The sequence below is a fragment of the Aplidium turbinatum genome, chromosome 4, assembly GCF_918807975.1.
Source record: "Aplidium turbinatum chromosome 4, kaAplTurb1.1, whole genome shotgun sequence".
In the NCBI taxonomy this organism is placed as follows: Eukaryota; Metazoa; Chordata; class Ascidiacea; order Aplousobranchia; family Polyclinidae; genus Aplidium; species Aplidium turbinatum.
Window position 1 is genome coordinate 25,642,622 of NC_137475.1, and position 22,317 is coordinate 25,664,938.

The window sequence follows — 22,317 nt, forward strand, 5'->3', positions numbered from 1 at the left end:
TTTTTTGTTTATTTATTTGTTTATCTTTATCCTGCATTGCGGGAAAGCGGACTTGAGCGCTATGCATCGGTGTACGCCTTCCGACGTACACCTGACCCACGCTGCAGCCGACTGCAATGTCTGTTTCCGGTTGTCTACTCTACTTATGACTTAAATTTGGTACTACCCATTACTCGAAATCGATCACTAGGTAGAGGCAATTATCGTAAAGTTTCTTGCCCAGAGAAATAACAGCAAGTGCGGGTGGCTGGAGTCGAACATGCAGGCTCTCGACTGCGAGCCCAACGCGCTAACCACTCGGCCACGGCTGCGACATACCGGCTTCGACATACCGGCTTCGACATACCGGTGCTACTGAATAAAATCGAGATTAAAATAGCTTTAACTGAGATTATAATAACTTTAAAGTTGTGTTAGCACCTTTTTTAACCTAAATAACGTCAAAAATAACCTCGCCTATGAAGGAAATTTTGAAAGATTTCCGACTGAGAAAAAAGGGATTTTTCAGGACAAAAAAGGAAATTGAAGAGGATTTATCAATTGTCAGAAGTGGAAGCACTGGTCTCATGATTAGTGCACTGCAAGCCACTGCATAATACCGTACTGTTGATCTTATCGTCTGATAGGTCATTTTACTCATGAGGCTTTCGGTTTTATTCCATACCGTTGTAACCTTTTTGTAAAATATGGAAATGAGTAGGCTAAGAATTAACCAATAAGTAATATTTTTATTATTTCTGTTCTTAATAAAGTTAAACTGCTAGTTTTGTTTCATCTGTGCTGTTAGTAATTATTTATTGCTTTTATTTTAATCATGTTTAGTAATTGCTGTTCATTGCTTTTTTTAAGTATCGATAACGGAAAGTCATTGCTTTTTTAGGCACCACCGAATAGTGAAATAGTCATTGCTTTTTGACTAACGACATCCAGCCCTGTCTACTAAAAATATCAAAGAAAATCAATTTCGATTTTTAGGACACGTGCTGTAAAAAGGAAAGTTAGAACATCTCTCTCTCACAGGAAAAATTGAAGGGAAGCGTGCCCAAGGCAGACAAAGATTATCCTACTTAAACCAACAAACCGACAAAACTAACACCAACATACACCTAATTCACAAACCAAACAACAGAAAATCTTGGAAACTTTTCATGCAAGAGGCAGTCAATGCTTGCAATCAAGTGTGACTATAAAAGAAGAAAAGAAGTTAAAAACATGGTACATGTTTTAGGCCTACATGTGTTCATCGAGCGTTGTGAGGTCCACGACCACATATCTGTCCTGGGGTCGATATACAGGACAATGGAAGATAATGTGGTGTACAATCTGAGAATCTGAGCCACATGCACAAGATGGTGAGTCGGCGAGGCCCCATTGTAACATGTTGCTGTTGAGCATATTGAACTTACTTTATATTGATGGGCATTGGTTGCAAAATACAAATTATTTGGCTTGTTTTTGTGTTGATTTGCCTGTTTTGAGTTTGTTTTGTAAATTTATTTGCATGTTTTTAAAAAAATAATCTGGCATCACTGCTAAAAAGGCCTGTCATTGAATTGCACCAAAGTTAGTGGGTTGAAGTTGTTTCATGCCAAGTTCACTAATTAAAGTGCCATGCCAGAAGTTCAGCTGACTGGGTGGCAAGCCTTTCATTTTTTCCTGATCATAGTTGCTTTGCCGCTACAATATTATCTTGTTCAATGGACTGGAAATAAAAGTGAATTAGCGCGCAGTGAAAATATAGAAAGGTACCATACATTTTTTCATCTAATTATTTGTTAAAAGGACATGTACCGGTAGCAGCTTAGTTGGCTAGATAAAATTTAGGCTGTGGCTATATTTACACTATAGAGTGTAATAATAGCTTCAATAGTGTTGCCAGATAAGGAATTCTGTCCTAATTTGAAAAAAGTTTAAAGCTGTTGAAAACAAAAACTTGTAGTTTGGGATTTTTTTAGTCCTGGGCAAGAATCAAAACCCTAATCTTATTCCTAACTCTAACCCTCACCTCAACCCTTTCTAACTTTACTCCTAACTCTGGCAACACCTGATTGTAACCATGGCATTAAGTGTGGAAAAATAGCCACTTTCTAAAAATTTAGCCTACTGTAGGTTACGGTACTTTTCGCTTAATCGTAGTCAAAGCTTTGGCCAAGTGGTAAGAGTGCCTGTGCAATAGGGTGATTCATAAATTGAAATTTTTTTTAATTTAATGGGGCACCCTCTTGTATCGTGTCAATACCTGAAAAAATAATCCTGTCAAATTTTTAGAGCAATCGAAAGCATTTTTAAGGTTGCTACCGACTTTGAAAGCTGCACATAATACACAAATGGGTCATTCCATATCAACTCAACGTCAACAGGGTGTGCAAACTCGACCGTCTTAGATTTTCTTGAAATTCACACTAAAGTTTTATATTGATGTACAATGAACACAAAAAAAATTTCAGCTCATTATCTCAAGACGTTTAGACCTTAAAGCCCTTCATAGTCACCAAGGTCCCTCAAAATGGGTTCGCATGTACATTTTCCTCCATGTTTGGGTCTTCATAACTTTTAATCTAAAGCATTTACAAAGCTGAAATTTGGTATTCTGAGTAAGAAGCAGCCCTAGTTTTCATATCTACCACCAAAATTGCTAATCTTAAATTAGTTTTAGATATAGAACCTTTCAAAAATTGAAGTTTTTTGCATTTGAAAAAAATTTATTAATTTTTGATGTCCGCTATCTCCCAAACCAATAGTCACAAAACTCCATTTCGCGTATCATTAATCTATACTAGTTGGTAATTAACTCCCATGAGACTGACACTAAACAAATGTGAAATTATTGAAGTTTGGAGGGTGTAAAGATGGTTTGGGAGATAGCGGACATCAAAAATTGATAAAAAAATTTCAAATGTAAAAAATTTCAATTTTTGAAAGGTTCTATATCTAAAACTAATTTGAAATTAGCAATTTTGGTGGTAGATATGAAAACTAGGGCTGCTTCTTAATCAGAATACCAAATTTCAGCTTTGTAAATGCTTTAGATTAAAAGTTATGAAGACCCAAACATGGAGGAAAATGTACATGCGAACCCATTTTGAGGGACCTTGGTGACTTTGAAGGGCTTTAAGGTCTAAACGTCTTGAGATAATGAGCTGAAATTTTTTTTGTGTTTATTATACATCAACATGAAACTTTAGTGTGAATTTCAAGAAAATCTAAGAGGGTCGAGTTTGCACACCCCGTTGACGTTGAGTTGATATGGAATGACCCATTTGTGTATTATATGCAGCTTTCAAAGTCGGTAGCAGCCTTAAAAATGCTTTCGATTGCCCTACAAATTTGACAGGATTATTTTTTCAGGTATTGACACGATACAAGAGGGTGCCCCATTGAATTAAAAAAAATTTCAATTTATGAATCACCCTACTGTGCAACATTCTCATGTCTCTGAATTCCTTCATTTTGCTGGGGACCAAGCATGGCTAACCATGGTTTCTTTTCGACTGCAAAATTCTTGTGCACGGCCGCTAAACTTAAAAAAAAACTGTCATTACGGCTAAGAGCGCTTTCCTACACCCAGCAGATCGGATACCGTTTCTGGCATGTACTAGATCAAACTGTTAATTAACTGAATAAATAATACATTGTACAGAAATATGACAACACTGCCCGGTAGCTCAGTTGGTTAGCGCTTGACCCAAAATTCGGTTTATCAACTATTTTTCAAGATACTTAGCGTTGTCAACAGTTTCGGCAATTCCAATCAGCGACTTAGGCGCTTCTGCATTTTTTCTCTCGATTTGTTCTATGGAAAAATTTTGAAATATTTACGGCAACTTTGATCAGCAACTTCGGCGCTTCTGTATTTTTTCTCTTGATTGTTTCAATGGAAAATTTTTGAAACGTTTGCGACAACTCTGATCAGCGACTTCGGCTCCGTTGCAGGCCTCGAAATTCACGGCAGACATGTCCGCCGTCACAGCATGTGATGTTCGCGGGAAGTACCCTCTAGATCGGTCATATTTGTCCGCCAGAAATAACACAAGAACTAGCGATACAAATCGTCATTGCATAGCATGAACCATTGTTGCGATAATATAATTTCCGCGCATTCTAGCGCGCATCTAAAAAATGTTAATACTGTATCCCTTAGCTTTCATTCAAGCAGGAAAACTTTTGATTTTTACGTTGCTTCAACGATTGATGACATTGAATCATCGTAACAAAGGTGAATTCTTCGCTAAGAATCGATGGGAGTACCGGTAGGCTTACTTCTACACTAATCACGCGCAACTTAGTTCAAGTCTTATGTCACAATGTCTGGCTTTGATCTCCAAGTAATATTGATAAGGAAAGGTTGGTTACAAAACTAGAAATACGAGTAGGCTAAAGCAAGATGCAACAAAATTTGTTAAGTTTTGGTATTACAGTAAGAAAAAGCCCAGGGAAAATTCACTTTCGCTCACATGACATGCAAAAATAAACCTAAAAAAGCCTAGTGATATTTTGCACAGCAGAAAATAGTAGTGTTAGTGTAGAAGTAGAAGTTTTCCGACTCGTGCCCAGAGCATTGTGACTCAAGAAGCCACATGTCCTCATTCGATGGAAGTTAATCAGTTATGCCGCGTATTAAGCAGCTACACGGGTGTACCTCTAAATACCCATTGTCAGGCATTGTCGGGCATTGTTGGCTGTTTGGGGGGTTTTGGAGCATTTCTAGGGGTTGTGGAGCATTTTCAGGGGTTGTCAGGCATTGTAGAGTAACTACTTTCAGGCATTGTTGGGAATTTCCAGGCATTGTCTAGGATTTCCAGGCATTGGGAATCATTATCAGTGATTAACGGGTTTGTTAGTCATTATAGAACATTTTCAGGCATTGTCGAACATTTTCAGGGATTGTCGAGCATTTTCAGGGGTTGTCAGGCATTGTAGAGCAGCTACTTTCAGGCATTGTTGGGAATTTCCAGGCATTGCCAAGGATTTTCAGGCATTGTCGGTCATTATCAGTGGTTGACAGGTTTGTTAGTCATTATAGAACATTTTCAGGCATTATCGAATATATTCAGGGGTTGTCGAGCATTTTCAGGGGTTGTCAGGCATTGTCAGGCATTGTCGATCAATATCAGTGGTTGACAGGTTTGGTAGTCATTATGGAACATTTTCAGGCGTTGTCGAACATTTCCAGGGATTGTCGAGCATTTTCAGAGGTTGTCAGGCATTGTAGAGTAGCTACTTTCAGGCATTGTCGATAATTTCCAGGCATTGTCTAGGATTTCGAGGCATTGTCTAGGATTTCGAGGCATTGTCGATTATTATCAGTGGTTGACAGGCTTGTGAGGCATTATAGAACATTTTCAGGCATTGTCGAACATTTTCAGGGGTTGTCGAGCACTTTTAGGGGTTGTCAGGCATTGTAGAGTAGCTACTTTCAGGTATTGTTGGATATTTCCATGCATTGTCTAGGATTTCCAGGCATTGTTGATCATTATTAGTGGTTGATAGGTTTGTCAGGCATTGTCGAACATTTTCAGGGCTTGTCGAGCATTTTCAGGGGTAGTCAGGGATTCTAGATTAAGCTACTTTCAGGCATTGTTGGGTATTTCCTTGTATTGTCTAGGATTTCCAGGCATTGTTGATTTTTGACACGTTTGTCAGGCATTGTCGATCATTATTGGTTTTTGACATGTTTGTCAGGCATTGTCGAACATTTTCATGCATTTTTATTCCCAGCTCTGCATGCGCAGCAGAATGATCCCTTTCTATTTTGCGTAGGTTGTAAACGTATTTACAGTATACACAAACACAGCAGCGTTTAAATGACCTGGCTATCATAAGTACTTATTACTTATTGAGATCATGTGGAAGCCCTTGATCTCATCGAAATCGTAAATGAGTTTGTTTCCAGAAGTCTAACCCGTCGGAACAAGTTTGGAACGAGTTTGTGACCTCATTTCACAGATAGAACGCAAAAACAATGCCTGAAAATGTTGTATAATGACTAAAAAATCTGTCAACCACTGATAATGATCGACAATGCCTTTAAAATATAGACAATGCCTGAAAGTAGCTACTCTACAATGCCTGACAACCCCTGAAAATGCTTGACAACCCCTGAAAATGTTCGACAATGCCTGAAAATGTTCTATAATGACTAACAAACCAGTCAACCACTGATTATGATCGAGAATGCCTGGAAATCCTAGACAATGCCTGGAAACTCCCAACAATGCCTGAAAGTAGCTGCTCTACAATGCCTGACAACCTCTGAAAATGCTCGACAACCCCTGAAAATGTTCGACAATGCCTGAAAATGTTCTATAACAACTAAAAAATCTGTCAACCACTGATAATGATCGACAATGCCTGGAAATCCTAGACAATGCCTGATAGTAGCTACTCTACAATGCCTGACAACTCCTGAAAATGTTCGACAATGCCTGAAAATGTTCTATAATGACTAACAAACCTGTCAACCACTGATAATGATCGACAATGCCTGGAAATCCTAGACAATGCCTGGAAATTCCTAACAATGCCTGACAACCTTTGAAAATGCTCGACAAGCCCTGAAAATGTTCGACACTGCCTGAAAATGTTCTGTAATGACTAAAAAATCTGTCAACCACTGATAATGATCGACAATGCCTGGAAATCCTAGACAATACCTTTAGATTATAGACAATGCCTGAAAGTATAGCTACTCTACAATGCCTGACAACATCTGAAAATGCTCGACAACCCCTGAAAATATTCGACAATGCCTGAAAATGTTCTATAATGACTAACAAACCTGTCAACCACTGATAATGATCGACAATGCCTGGAAATCCTAGACAATGCCTGGAAATTCCCAACAATGCCTGAAAGTAGCTGCTCTACAATGCCTGACAACCCCTGAAAATGTTCGACAACCCCTGAAAATGTTCGACAATGCCTGAAAATGTTCAATAATGCCTAACAAACCCGTTAACCACTGATAATGATCGACAAGGCCTGGAAATCCTAGACAATGCCTGGACATTCCCAACAATGCCTGGAAATTCCCAACAATGCCTGAAAGTAGCTCCTCTACAATGCCTGACAACCCCTGAAAATGTTCGACACTGTCTGAAAATGTTCTATAATGACTAAAAAATCTGTCAGCCACTGATAATGATCGACAATGCCTTTAGATTATAGACAATGCCTGAAAGTATAGCTACTCTACAATGCCTGACAACCTCTGAAAATGCTCGACAACCCCTGAAAATGCTGACAATGCCTGAAAAAGTTCTATAATGACTAACAAACCTGTCAACCACTGATAATGATCAACAATGCCTGGAAATCCTAGACAATGCCTGGTAATTCCCAACAATGCCTGACAACCCCTGAAAATGCTCGACAACCCCTGAAAATGTTTGACAATGCCTGAAAATGTTCTATAATGCCTAACAAACCCGTCAACCTCTGATAATGATCGACAATGCCTGGAAATCCTAGACAATGCCTGGAAATTCCCAACAATGCCTGAAAGTAGCTACGGTGCCGTACTCTACAATGCCTGACAACCCCTGAAAATGCTCGACAACCCCTAGAAATGCTCGACATCCCCTAGAAATGCTCCACAACCCCCCAAAAAGCCGACAATGCCTGACAATGGGTATTTAGAGGTACCGCTACACGGCGCTTTGACTCTTCAAGCGCACGTCGTTGGTCTGATGAAAGCCTTTCAAAGTGACTTCGTTGAAATTTTAATAAGCTTTCTAAACCATAGTTCTCAAATGGCGAAGAAATATTAAGATAAAGTGATTAAGCATGACGATCGACGCTAAAATTGGAGTGTCCGCCGCGAGACTTAATTTGTCCGCCGAGATAGCTGCTCAGACCGGACACGTTTGTCCGCCGTCGACAAAAAACGAATTCGAGGCCTGCATTGTATTTTTTTCTTGATCTTTTCACGGAATGAAATCAGGCGACAAAGTGTTCAGGGGACAAACTAGGTTGCATCCGATTTTTACTGAGCAAAACTCCACGATTAATCCTTTACTCAGCTGTGGAGTGTGGATGTTGCTATAATAGCATCTAGACTGAAAGCCAAACTCTAGGCCTCATACAGCAAACAGGATTGCCATATTGGCAGTTTTCATCCAAATTTTTGAAATTTGTTTTTTTAATTTTTATTAGCATGGTAACTAGTTTAAAAAAAACTCTGTTTTATCAATGCGCATTAGCCTATTTAGGCTACTAAACATCAAGTTCGATAAGGCAATTTTTATGAATGGTGATGCTTTTCATGAATCTTGATATTGCATTTTGGGCTGATATTGTCTACAGCGTCAGGTGTTGCAACCATGCCATATTTTATTTTGAAAACGTTTAAATAATATGTCAAGTTTCTAAAATTTGGCGTTAAGACTGCAAATATGAAGCGGTTTCATACTTCGACGCTAATTTTTTCTTTGATTTTCAAGTCATTTAGGGAAGCCCAGTTTAGTTTTCTTTTTCAAATGTTGTTTGGTCATAAAGTTAAACGAATTCTTGCTGATGACCATTTGATAGTCTGAATAATGTGGAAGTACTTTTATATTTAACTTATCTGTTTATACTCAGATCTTAAACAATTCTTAATCTGCTTGATTTGCTGCAATATGTCATCGTAGGCTACAACAGTGTACAATGTACATGAACAAAGTCCACTTGAGTCATTTTTTTTATTATTTCCACTCTAAACTTTTCAAACATCTAAGATTGGGTCAAAAAAACAAAACATTTTTTTAGAACTCACAACACAAGAGCGTAAACAAATTTGTAGCAAATCAGTAGCGAAATGTTTGGTGTTCAAAATGGCGGTGCAGACGCCTAGGGAATTTCTCGCTTGAAGCAACGCTTCTAGGCCTTGCCTTGAAGTACCTAGCGGTCATTCTATTATAATACAGTCGAAATTTTGTAACTCATCCTCTCAGAATTTCTTCATTTTTTAATATGTTGGAACTGTTTCGAAAAGATGAAGATTGGAACAGAACAGAATTATGAAAGAACAGAATTATGAAATATACTTGACTAAAAAGGAGGTAGGCGAAGTTGATTAAGGCTGGTTATTTTTACTGATTTAAGTTTTGAATTGAATGCTTTTCCGAACTTTTAGCTTTTTTAGCCTCAGTCAAATTAGCTTAAAATTAAGAACTTTTTAACTTGACTAATTGAATTTTTAACTTAAATTTGAGTACAAAAAGTAAAAATGGCTCAGCCTTGAAAATATTAAGATTCAATGATTCCTATGTTCAATTTGGTTTCACTGTGATACATTTTGGAGGAGAAAAAAAAGCTGCAGTGCGTGCTGTGCTGTAAAGTTGCAGCAAGTTCTGCTCTAGAACCTAGCAAGCTGAAAAGACATTTGGTAACACATCAAGATCATATTTGTTGTTTGTCGTATCCAGGCTTACACCTGGTGGTTGAAGATTTAGATTAAGTGGACGGGAAGGCAAGGAAACCAATCTTTGTGTGCACCTTCAGGCATGCCTTTAAGTGTCCTGCCAAAGACATAGCCGAGAATCATATTGAACCAAACGAAACCTAGCATAGAACTGATAACACCCAAGCAGGTGCACCCGTTTTATTGACGTGTGCATTTTTAATTGCATGTAACAAATAAACTATTATTTACCGTTTTTGCGCTAATTTTCCTTAAGTTTTGAAGGACCGTGAATGGTTGAAAAAATCGTAAGGAGACCGTTCAACAAATTTTTTGAAAAAGTTTGAGAACCACTGCTCTAACATATTAATAAATGAAGAAATTTTGAGAGGGTGTGTTACACAGTGTGACTGTATTATAATAGAATGACCCTAGCGTAAAACAGTTTTTGTAGCTGGTATACAAGTCCCCCCCCCCCCCTTGGTGACTCATGACAAAGACAGGACTCAACCAAACGTATAGGGTGAAACTACTTTACCTTTGCTTTCCTGTTCACACACTTCAATCCACATTCCACATGTTTTGGTCAATTCCTCTTTGTCATGAGTTGCCAAGGGGGGGGGGGAGACTTGTATACCAGCTCCCAATTTTTGTAAGTCGGCACTCTTATGATTGCACCAAGTGATGCCCCCCCACCATTCTTCCTCCACCTGACTTGACGTCCTCTATCAGTTTTTTTTGCAAGGAACGGTGTTTTAGTGATGCAAGCCGCGTCGCGTGCGCAGCCGCTTTTTACTTTTTTGCAGCACGCCGTGTGGAAGGTTAAAATGACAAAGCCGCGCCGCTTGCCACGTAAACTTTAAAAAAATATCAGTTATGAAACTTCAAATTTAAATTGGAAACACGGATCACTTTTTTTAACGGAAACCCTAAGCTGGAAAGCTATGCAAATGGCTTGCAGTTGACAGGGTTTTTGGGGCTGACTTGTGAGGGAAGCTGTACGAGTGTTTTTGGTTAATAGCCTAGCTCAGGGGTCACCAACCTTTTTTGCATGCGGGCCACTTTGGCACTTAGGAGAGCTGTGGCGGGCCGCACTAATAAAATTTTAGGTAGGTTGACTCTTATGCTAGAAAAAAAACGCATTTTGTACCCAGTATCCAGCGTTACATGTTGTTAATATTTATCTTAGAATACCGCAGCAAAAAAATTAGTTAAACAACGCTACTGCCAGGCCAAGCTTCTTTAACAATGCCTAATAAACGAGGCCACTTGTTTTGCGCACTTATAGCGAGGCGAGCGGTTTCATCAGAATATTCATCGCCAAGCAAGAGTGATGTTGTCACTTCGCTTCACAAAAGATATCTTGCCATTAACAATTTCAGTAAACATGGAAATGTTTGACACATCGCAATACAGGCAACAATAGTGACCTGCAAACATATCAGCAAAAAATAGGCTCCAATAACAGGGAGAAAAAAACCAGGCACCATGAAACAAACGCTTGTGGAAATTACCGAAAAAACGTTTCTATCGTAACTCATGAACAGTGCTCCCTCTAAAAAAGCAATGAGTTGGTTTTTCACCATTTTGTGAGAGTCTATAAAACCTTCTTTCTTGATTATTAGACAAATGTCACTTGCGGTGCTTATCAGCATGGCAAGAATTGTTGATTAAAAAAATTTTGCAGTAGGCTACTGAGCTAAATATTTTCATACCAGAAAAAGTCTTTAAATATATATATATAATATTTTTCCAATTTATTATAAATTGAGTTGGCACACCGACCTATTTTGCCAACAAAAACTTGCATAAAGGAACACTGCTCGTGAAATCCCATAACGGTGAAACGCACATTAGTGTTTACAGGACATTTACAAACTTAAAATAAGCACACCTATAGCTCACAGACATTTTCGAAATTCGAAAACAGACGTTTTAATCAACCACCGGGACAGTGTGGCTGGACATCGCATTGGAATAACTTTAAACGACCCCTACCTAAAACTACAATCTGATTGGTCGGTCGGTGGAATCGTATGCAAAGCGAAAATATGCTTTTCGGAAAGTATTTTTTGCCTTCATGCTGTTTAACTCCTCAAGAAAAGTATTTTTGGTTATACTTGTGCACTGATACCTTCCGCGGGCCGCACATAAAAGCGTGGCGGGCCGCATCAGGCCTCGAAATTTGTTTTTGTTGACGGCGGACAAACGTGTCCGGTCTGAGCAGCTATCTCGGCGGACAAATTAAGTCTCACGGCGGACACACCAGTTTTAACGTCGATCGTCATACTTAATCCCTTTATCTTGATAAGCCTTCGCCATTTGAGAACCATAGCTACGGTTTAGGCTTTTCAAAATTTCAGCGAAGTCACTCTGAAAGGCTTTCATCAGACCAACGACGTGCGCTTGACGCCGTGTAGCTGCTAAATATGATGATGATGATAATATGATGATTGTTCAAAATTTAAATTCTATGGACTTTTTGTGTCTGATGCAAATAAATAATAAAAAAATAATCCACCGCATAACTGATTAACTTCCACCGAACGAGGTCGTGTGGCTTCTTGCGTCACAATGCTCTGGGCACGAGTCGGAAAACTTCTACACTAACGCGTAACGCTACTATTTTCTGATGTGCAAAGTTTCACTAGGCTTTTTTCTTTAGGTTTATTTTTGCGTGTCATGTGAGCAAAAGTGACGAAAAGAATAAACAAAACATTAGAAAAAAGCACAATTATTTTTCCCCTTTCCGTGATGCGGTTGCCTCTCCAAAATAGTATCAGTATTCCACGAGACCATGGCAGGCTCGGAGTTATAATCAGCGCAGTCAAGGCCATTCAAACATATGCGCATGATGAGAGCTTCAATAATATCGATCTTTAAAGATGTGCGCCAATCTCCACGAGATCACTGCTTGTCGTTAAGATACGTGTTACCGAGATCTATTCCGTGTCTTTTCTCCAGACCGGCTAGTTGAGGGAAAAGCGTAAATGCGAGCTCTTCTTTAGCGATAACATATGCTTTTCGTTGTCACTTATATTGTCGATGGCCTTGATGATCGGAAATGGACGGCTTGGGGTAAACGATGTGTTGTGATTTTTGACAGAGCTAATCCTTACATTCGTTGCTCCTTTATTATATGCGTCTATTACCAGTAAATTTCCTAGTAGTAGGTTCATCGCCCTCATTCTCACTTTCAGAAATTTCCCTGGGCCTTTTCTTTCTTACTGTAATACCAAAACTTAATTTTTTCGGCATCTTGCTGTAGAAGCTTACTCTTATAAAATCTAATTTTGTAACCAACCTTGCCTTATCAATATTATTCGGAGATCAAAGCTAGACATTGTGACGTAAGACTTGAACTAAGTTGCGCGTGATTAGTGTTGAAGTATCGGTACTCCCATCAATTCTTAGCTAAGAATTTACCTCTGTTACGCTGATTCAATGTCATCAATCGTTGAAGCAACGTAAAATTCGAAAGTTTTTCTGCTTGAATGGAAGCTAAGAGATACAGTATTAACTTTTTCTAGTTGCGCGCTTGGAATGCGATAATTTCGCATTCCCAGCGCAAATTATATTCTTGCAACAGTTGTTCGTGCTGTGCAATGACAATTTGTATCGCCAGTTTCTGATATTTCTCGGCGGACAAATATGACCAATCTAGAGGGTACTTCCCGCGGACATCACATGCTGTGACGGCGGACATGTCCGCCGTGAATTTCGAGGCCTGCGCATGCAGCCCGCGGGCCGCCATTTGGTGACCCCTGGCCTAGCTGATAAGCTCAGCACCCAGTTACCAGGCTATAGGCCTAGCGCAACTACCACATTAGTTACCGTACCATAACATTTAGCCCAGTGAGTTCAGGCTATAAGTTTTACTCTTGACGTCTTGTCTGTCTGTGTAGTTCATACAACCACTGGCATTAAAATTGCATTATTGCTTACAAAAAGTGTTCTAAAGTCCTGATACTGGATCCAGGAACATTCTATTTGGAAAAGCATGATGTCTTAGAACTTAGATGCATTGCTGATAAGACAATATGATCTGGTTATGGTTAGCCTAGTCAATTAGTGCACAACTGAACCGGTAGGTTACCAGTTATATGCCATTGCCATGCAGGCCTCGAAACAACTTTTTTTTTCCGGCGGCCAAACGTGTCCGACTGAAGCAAGCTGTTCGGCGGCCAATCACAAGCACATGGCGGCCATCGGAACGTCGACACGCATCAACATACAGTCTTCAAAATTAGCACAGTTTTACGTCGGCAAAAACGTTGCCGAGGCCAAACGAAAAAAGTTGAAATTGCCTCGGCAATTGCTGTGAACGTTTATTACGAAACAATTGTACCAAAACGAGAAGCGAAAAATATACTAGAGTAGTCTATCACGACCGCACTGTTTGATTTGTTGTGATGTAATAATACCAAAAGTAGCGATAAAGCGAGCAACAAGATACGCACGTCGCACGCTGTTACAGTAATTCACGTTAAATAAATCACAGGCGGAAAAGTAAGTTAATTTTGGGTTGATTCGACGTTCGAGTCAGCACAGATCGATTTAATTTTCCGGCGGGTTATACTGCGTAACAACAATGCCCAATAAGAAATTTACGTTTGTTTTACATTAAATCGACATCTAGTAACGTTGAATTATCATAAAATAACGTTAATTGCTCAACCAGGTACCGGTAACAAATTAATAGCTCCCTGCGAGAAGATTGCCTCGATTTACGTATACACTGACATAATTTCGGCACAATTGCGACACTGCGAACAACACAAAGTCTGTTTGATAAAGAACTAGTTGTCGGAATCGGAATCATCAGATGCTGTATCAGAGCATGAGGTTGTCGCGTCATCACTGGAATCAGACGTCTTCGCCTTTCGCAACGAAGTGTCCACGTTTTGCGGCTTTCGGGCTTTGATACCAATCCACACGCCTCTTTCTTTTTCATAGAGCTCCATCAGGGTGTTGACTAAGGAACAAATCTATGGCTGTGCCATAACGACTGGGAGGAATGTCTAACCCTAACCTTACAAGCGCTCGTGTGGCCTCGGCATTTTTATTGCCGACGCTAATTTCGAAGACTGAATATATCGCATCAACAAAGTGTATTGTGATGTCACTTGCATCCTGCTTATGTCAGACATTAGCTACTTGGTCAATCAATAATGTTAACAATTCAAGCATAGACAGGGTGTATTGTGATTTATCGGATACTTTGACTGCTTTCTAATCCTTTGTGATTATAAGTGGCAAAGTACTTTATTCACAAGGCCGCTTGCGTAAAATTTTCTCGGAACTTCATGGCGGACAAATGCGGCCGACGGAAGGGCGACACCGGCAGACAAAATGTCGGTTTTTGTAGGTTAATCGCGGCCAAGGCCGCGATGGCCGCCTTCAGTTTCGAGGCCTGCCATGGGTGTTTTTTTGCCACAATTGACTTTCTAAAAAATAACGCGTTAAAATATTTTTTGAAAATTTTGTAATTTGCGGTGTGCAGTGTCAAAGTTCCAGACAAATTGCGGTGTGCGGATAGGTGATTTAGTTGCGGTGCAATGTGCGGATAAAAAATTTGGGTTCGCTGCATCTCTACGGTGTTTGTCGAATAGTGATGGCACACGGTACACGACAAGTGGGCGAGACAAGGTGGGCGATACCCACTTGGGCGAGACCAGGTGGGCGACGAGTCAAGTGGGCGACGAGTCAAGTGGGCGACGAGTCAAGTGGGCGACGAGCCAGGTGGGCGACGAGCCAGGTGGGCGACGAGCCAGGTGGGCGACGAGCCAGGTGGGCGACGAGCCAGGTGGGCGACGAGCCAGGTGGGCGACGAGCCAGGTGGGCGACGAGCCAGGTGGGCGACAGACCAAGTGGGCGACAGACCAAGTGGGCGACAGACCAAGTGGGCGACAGACCAAGTGGGCGACAGACCAAGTGGGCGACAGACCAAGTGGGCGACGGCCAAAGTGGGCGACAGTAGCGCAAGCTTACCCATTGGGAACGGTGATGACATGTTTAATTTATCTAGTTGCTTTGCGGCGTCACGGTTTATCGTGAAGCTTAAGAGAAACCCCTCAGAAAAGAAACAAACAAATGGCCAAAGAGTGGTTGAAGTGATTATAAAATCATATTTTCTGTTTTAGATCATAAAATATGACTTTTACTTTTTACTTTAAAATACAATGATTGAGGCAATGAGAGTTCTTACGCTGAGTTTCACGAAGCATTGGAAGCAACATTTTCATTAATTTTTGTAGTCTGGTAATAGGGCTTGTTGTTTGATCTTAATTTGCATTGTGACATCATCTTGACACATTATTTTGTAATTTGCGGCGTCACGGTTTATCGTGAAACTTAAGCGAAACCCCTCAGAGAAGAAACAAACGAATGGCTAAAGAGTAGTTGAAGTCATCGAAGCTTGTCGGTCGTTATAAAGTTATATTTTCTGTTTTAGATCATAAAATATGACTTTCAATTTTTACTTTAAAATACGATGATTGAGGCAATGAAAGTTCTTACGCTGAGTTTCACGAAGCATTGGAAGCAAAATTTGGGTCCACGTCTATTAAGCGTTGACAGTTAGGCGCTGGTCTAATAGGCGCGCACACTGTGGCGTCTGGATATTTAGGTGCGGAGCACTGTGGCGCCCGGTCATTTAGGTGCTATTCCTAGTAAAGTCTGCAGATTGTATCAGCTTGGCAGGTAGGGGCGTAGGGCAATGGTTTTCACACAAAATATTATATGGAACAGAAAAATATGTTGTTTTGTTAATGCGTGTGCGTTGTTGGTCATGGTTTCAGTGAGTGAAGTTGCTTAAACCGGCAATGCTTTTTCACACAAAATGTTAAATTGAACAGAAAAATATGTCATGGCTTCCGTGAGTGAAGCTGCTTAAACCGGCAATGCGTTTTCACACAAAATATTATATTAAACAGAAAAATATATGGGTGAAGCTGCTTGAACCGGCAATGATTTTCACACAAAATATTGTATTATTGCCGTAGCCAAAATAGGACAGGCAAAGACTATGGATCTGCCATGATTTACGACGTTGGAATACTTCCGTAGGATTACTTCCAATAATGTTCGGAAGCTTGAATAATTTATTGATAAAGCTTTCACCAACGCAAACCTGGACTAACAACACATAAAACAATAATAAATCAATAAAACAACAATATATTTTTCTGTTCAATATAACATTTTATGTGAAAAGCATTGCCGGTTTAAGCAGCTTCACTCACGGAAGCCATGATATAATTTTCTGGCAAGCTGCCAAGCTGTTACTATCTACAGACTTTACTAGGAATAGCACCTAAACGACCGGGCGCCACAGTGCTCCGCACCTAAATATCCAGACGCCACAGTGTGCGCGCCTATTAGACCAGCGCCTAATTGTCAGCGCCTAAAAGACTTGCTCCCCAAAATTTTCATTATTTTTTGTAGTCCTAGTAATAGCGCTTGTTGTTTGATCTTAATTTGCATTGTGACATCATCTTGACACATTATTTTGCAATTTGCGGCGTCACGGTTTATCGTGAAACTTAAGCGAAACTCCTCAGAAAAGAAACAAACGAATGGCCAAAGAGTGGTTGAAGTCATCGAAGCTTGTCTTGTCGGTCGTTATAAAGTTATATTTTCTGTTTTAGATCATAAAATATGACTTTCAATTTTTACTTTAAAATACAATGATTGAGGCAATGAAAGTTCTTACGTTGAGTTTCACGAAGCATTGGAAGCAACATTTTCATATTTTTTGTAGTCTAGTAATAGCGCTTGTTGTTTGATCTTATTTTGCATTGTGACATCATCTTGACACATTATTTTGCAACACACAATCCAGTCTTTGAATATTTTAAACACTTGCGGTAGGTCACTAGGTCAGCCAGTGCTGAGATCTTAACAACTAAGTAGCTGGTTTGGTAGGTACATGCAATTGAATAAACATTTGAATTTTTGAGTGATTTTCAAGCAAAACAGAAGTTTTTTGTTAGTTGTTCGAGTGTGTTATTGTTCAAAATACATGTAAAAACTTACATACGAATCATTAACTACGGAGATTAGTATAAATTTGATGCTCTAAAAATAAAGTCACATTTTTCAATTTTTAGGTCATAAACAAAATGGCCCTAGTAATGACTGTCAGTCCAAATGTTTTCTGTAAACTGCTGATGCAGCTACGAAGCGTCTAGACTAGAGCATTCGGATTAAAAAATATCAGTTGACTTTAAGTTCCCAAGTTAAAATTATGACTTATGCTTCTTGAGAAGTCCCACATAGTCTGTGGTGGATCCTGTCCATTAAAGTTTTATTGGTACTTTCACATACAACATTGTAAATGTAAGTTAATAGCAAGTCTCTATGAGACATTGGATTTTCCGCGCACATACGATTTATAGCGTCTACTCTACAACACTAATTGTGCGCTGCTTTTTTGTTGTTGTTTTTTTCGGTCATTTATCGGTCATTGACCGATATGAACGTTGAAGAAACGTTTGTCTTTTCTAACTTTTCTCAGGTAAAACACGACAATGTTTCTCAGCAAAACTTAATGTTGTAGCTGGTCAGGAAGTGCAATTTTTTTTTGTATCAGCTACTTGAAAAGAAATAATTTCATCAGAAAAAATGACCGAAATAAATAAAAAATGACCGAATTTTTACAAGTCATTTCGGACAAATGACTGAAAAGTCTCAGCGAAAAAAAAAAACAGATTGCGCGTGCTATGTTGGTGGCTGTAGCGTTTTCATCAGCATCGATGGTGGCCGGAAGTTTTTGCAACATACTCCATCGATAATGAATTAATGATGTTTGAAATTCTTGATGATACCTTGGTCTGAAGGATGGACAGAAGAAGTTGTGTGTTTGCTGGAAATAAAACACAACTTTTACTTACTTATGGTGAGTTTTGTCGATGTTGTTACGATGGTTGCTCAAGAGCTTTTCCCGTGCTTTCCATATCCGTGAAATTTGCGCCTGTGCCACCTCAAATTTTGCTGCATCAACTCTCTGCGACGTTTTCCTCTTTAACTTTTTGATTACAAGTACTCTTTCAGCTAAAGCCAGATCTTTTCGTTTTACAGATTTGCTTGACATGTTGACTTAACAAAGCAGATCACCAAATGATTTTTCAAGAGTTTTAGATTCATCATTGCAATATTTTACATAGATTCAACGTCTTTGTTTGCAGTGCAACGTTTAGCACATAAGATTATGGTCTGGGGTTACAGACATTTGTCTTTGTTTTGATCGCATGCGTCTGGACAATTAGGACAATCATTCGATTGGTGACCTATATATATATGTAGGCCACGACATTCTGAAGAAGCGTGCTCACAAATTGAAATGACCTGAATACTTGGTATAAAACATGCAAGGCAAGTCGTAGTTGTCACCACAATCGAAAGCGTCTTTCAAACGATACTCAGCTACCGGTACTTTAACAAACAAGTCAGAAAAATACTTCGGTACGAAGTATGGCAGAAAGTTCCGAGCCACTATTGAGTCAGAGAAAACGCGAACAAGTTTTAGATGGCGGATATACGTATGTTTTCGACTAGCGTAGCGTATCATCATCAAAGCAAGATGATGTCACAATGCAAATTAAGATCAAACAAACGCTATTACTAGACTACAAAAAATAATGAAAATGTTGCTTCTAATGTTTCGCGAAACTCAGCGTGAGAACTTTCATTGCCTCAATCATCGTATTTTAAAGTAAAAATTGAAAGTCATATTTTATGATCTAAAACAGAAAATATAACTTTATAACGACCGACAAGCTTCGATGACTTCAACCACTCTTTGGCCATTCGTTTGTTTCTTTTCTGAGGAGTTTCGCTTAAGTTTCACGATAAACCGTGACGCCGCAAATTTCAAAATAATGTGTCAAGATGATGTCACAATGCAAATTAAGATCAAACAACAAGCGCTATTACGAGACTACAAAAATAATGAAAATTTTGCTTCCAATGCTTCGTGAAACTCAGCGTAAGAACTCTCATTGCCTCAATCATTGTATTTTAAAGTAAAAATTGAAAGTCATATTTTATGATCTAAAACAGAAAATATAACTTTATAACGACCGACAAGCTTCGATGACTTCAACCACTCTTTGGCCATTCGTTTGTTTCTTTTCTGAGGGGTTTCTCTTTAGCTTCACGATAAACCGTGACGCCGCAAAGTAACTAGATAAATTAAACATGTCATCACCGTTCCCAATGGCTAAACTTGCGCTACTGTCGCCCACTTTGGCCGTCGCCCACTTGGTCTGTCGCCCACCTGGCTCGTCGCCCACTTGACTCGTCGCCCACTTGATTCATCGCCCACCTGGTCTCGCCCAAGTGGGTATCGCCCACCTTGTCTTGCCCACTTGTCGTGTACCGGATGGCACATGTCGAGCGGCATTGCCACCAAAGGCAAAAATTGCAGCCCTGCTCTTATCAAACTAAATTTGATCAGATTTAAATCGACTTTTGTTAAACACACATCATCAGTTTTCGAAATTAGCCTCGGCAATCGGCGATTGCCGAGGCAGATGCATGAATGGCACATTAGCCTCGGCAATAAAAATGCCGAGGCCGCACGAGCGCTTGTAAGGACCACAAGATTACAAAAATAACCCTAATTTTCTCAGACCACACCAGACTAGGAGGTTGATTCAATCTTACTATTGCTTAATGTTTTTATTTGGGTTACTTTCTACTTCGCCTGCGCTTATAGAAATATCACCCTATTTGCATTGATTCAACGCCAGTAGACGTCAAATTATTGTAAGCATTTACTCCTTATCGCGCTTCGCCTTCCGTTATCTCGTCCAGCTGTATCAGAAACGATCTCGTCGCTTTCACAACATCAACAGACGTCGAATACATGTAAGTAATAGGTTAACGCGTTAAACGTTAGAGTGAGCTTTGTTAATTGCGGTTTGTGATAGATGTCTGGTTGCGTAACAACAACTGGTGCAATTTTATGCGCTGACAATGCTCATGTGAACTATAAAAAAAGTTTGCAACCTTATAACTACTGGCTTAATTGTTACGCAATAAGTTATTCTTTCTTTACCTGCTATAGGTTATGAAACAGAGGGGACAGAAGGAAAAGTTAGTGTAGTATTTTGCAAAATTTGTAAAGAATTTTATGACGGAAACAAATCGGAATTAGAAAAGCTACGAGGCGCAGTTAAAAAAGTAGTACAAAATTGGATAAATAGTACTTCGGCAGTAAAGAAAAGTAATGCTTCCGATCATATGACATCGCGCGTTCATGAACGGGCAGTTTTGCGTCTTAAAAAATGATGTCGTCATTTCTTATTGGGCGTTGTTGTTACGCAATACAACCGGTCGGGAAAATTAAATCGATTTGTGCTGACTCGAACGTTGAATCAACCCAAAATTAACATACTTCCCTCCCCGTGAGTTATTTAACATGAATTATCGTAACAGCGTGGGTATCGCGTTGCTCGCTTTATCGCTACTTTTGGTATTATTACATCACAACAAATCAAACAATGCGGTCTTGATAGACTACTCCAGTGGTTCTCAAACTTTTTTTGTTGCGACGCCTCTGGAAAAGTTTTCTGGACTTGCGACGCACCAGCAAATAAACGTACGTAAATAAAGAAATTTATGATTAAAGTTTTGTTTATTGATACAACAACAAAAAGCAATGTATATTATTTAATGTGACGTGTGGACTTGTTTGTTTTCGCAAAGTTCATTGAATCTTGGGAGAATTTTTGAAATTGCCATTCGCATTTCTGTTTCGCCGTTTATTCGTGATCGATATTTGGTTTTATCACCGCCAAGGCAGAAAATCCTGCTTGACATAAATACGACGTGGCGACTGGGATAATAATTCGCAGTGCTTTGTTTCACCTAATCGTCATTCATTGAATCCAAAAATTTTCGGATTTCCTACTACAAAAGGATCACATCTCCATTCGTAGTTTGATAAATTTTTCGGGAAGTATTTTGCAAATTTCGACTCGAGCTTGGACAAATATGTTGGCCAAATGTGCTTCGCAAATTTGAAGGAAAAAAGTACACTTGCAACCTCAACTCTTCACTGTTTTCAAACAGAAATAACACCAAGAAAAATGATTCAGAGTTTCCATTTTTTTTATTTAGTTTGAAGGATAGACTATCCATCCAATACTACGTTAGGGTATCAGCAGTGGCAATTTTTTTAGTTAATTGCGGTGTAATCGGCTAAGTGCATGGAACACATGTGTCCCAGTGGTGCTCAAAGGGTTAACCTCATTTTAATAAGATAAACTGAGTTCAGCCACGTAACGGAACTATTCTGCGACGCCTTTGGAAAAGTGAAACGACGCACCAGGGCGTCGCGACGCACAGTTTGAGAACTACTGGACTACTCTATTATATTTTTCGCTTCTCATTTTACATGTTGTGGTAGCCTACAATTTTTTCGTAATAAACGTTCACAGCAATTGCCGAGGCAATTTCAACTTTTGCCGTTTGGCCTCGGCAACGTTTTTGCCGAAGTAAAAATATGCTAATTTCGAAGACTGCATCATATTAATGACAGTTTAATGTTATTAGTGATCAGTTATTACTTTGCACAGGATAAGTTCTAAAAAACGCCTTTTTTACTAAGTCAACTTAAATTTCCAAGTGGTCTTCATCATATTGAATTTCAAGATCACGCAACTAAATCTGTTTGCTTGGAACATAATTAACACCAGAGTTCCCTGAGACCCATGTTTTAAAAATCCATCACTACTGCCCCCAAAGTGCAAAGGTGCTAAGTCTTGTACCTCTCAGCCTGTTATGTTATTTTTTGTTTCCAGCTTGTTGAAGTCGTTTCACAAAGTGTTCAATTCATACTTTTCCATCAATTCATGGAGGCAATGGATGAAAAATCTTATTCTAAAACGCTTCCAAGTATGTTTAGTTGAAGAAAATATTGTATATAT

General features: G+C 39.3%; 1 protein-coding gene across 1 annotated transcript in view; it reads left to right on the forward strand.

Moving 5' to 3' along the window:
* The first annotated feature begins 1,570 nt into the window (after nucleotides 1-1,570).
* The window catches only part of LOC145768784 (uncharacterized), a 41,787-nt gene continuing 21,040 nt past the window's right edge, over nucleotides 1,571-22,317 (forward strand). The window contains exons 1-2 of the mRNA XM_082580375.1: nucleotides 1,571-1,745; nucleotides 22,192-22,285. Coding sequence (XP_082436501.1) covers nucleotides 1,612-1,745; nucleotides 22,192-22,285 — 228 coding nt within the window. The 5' untranslated portion in view covers nucleotides 1,571-1,611. The remainder of the gene's footprint in view (nucleotides 1,746-22,191; nucleotides 22,286-22,317) is intronic.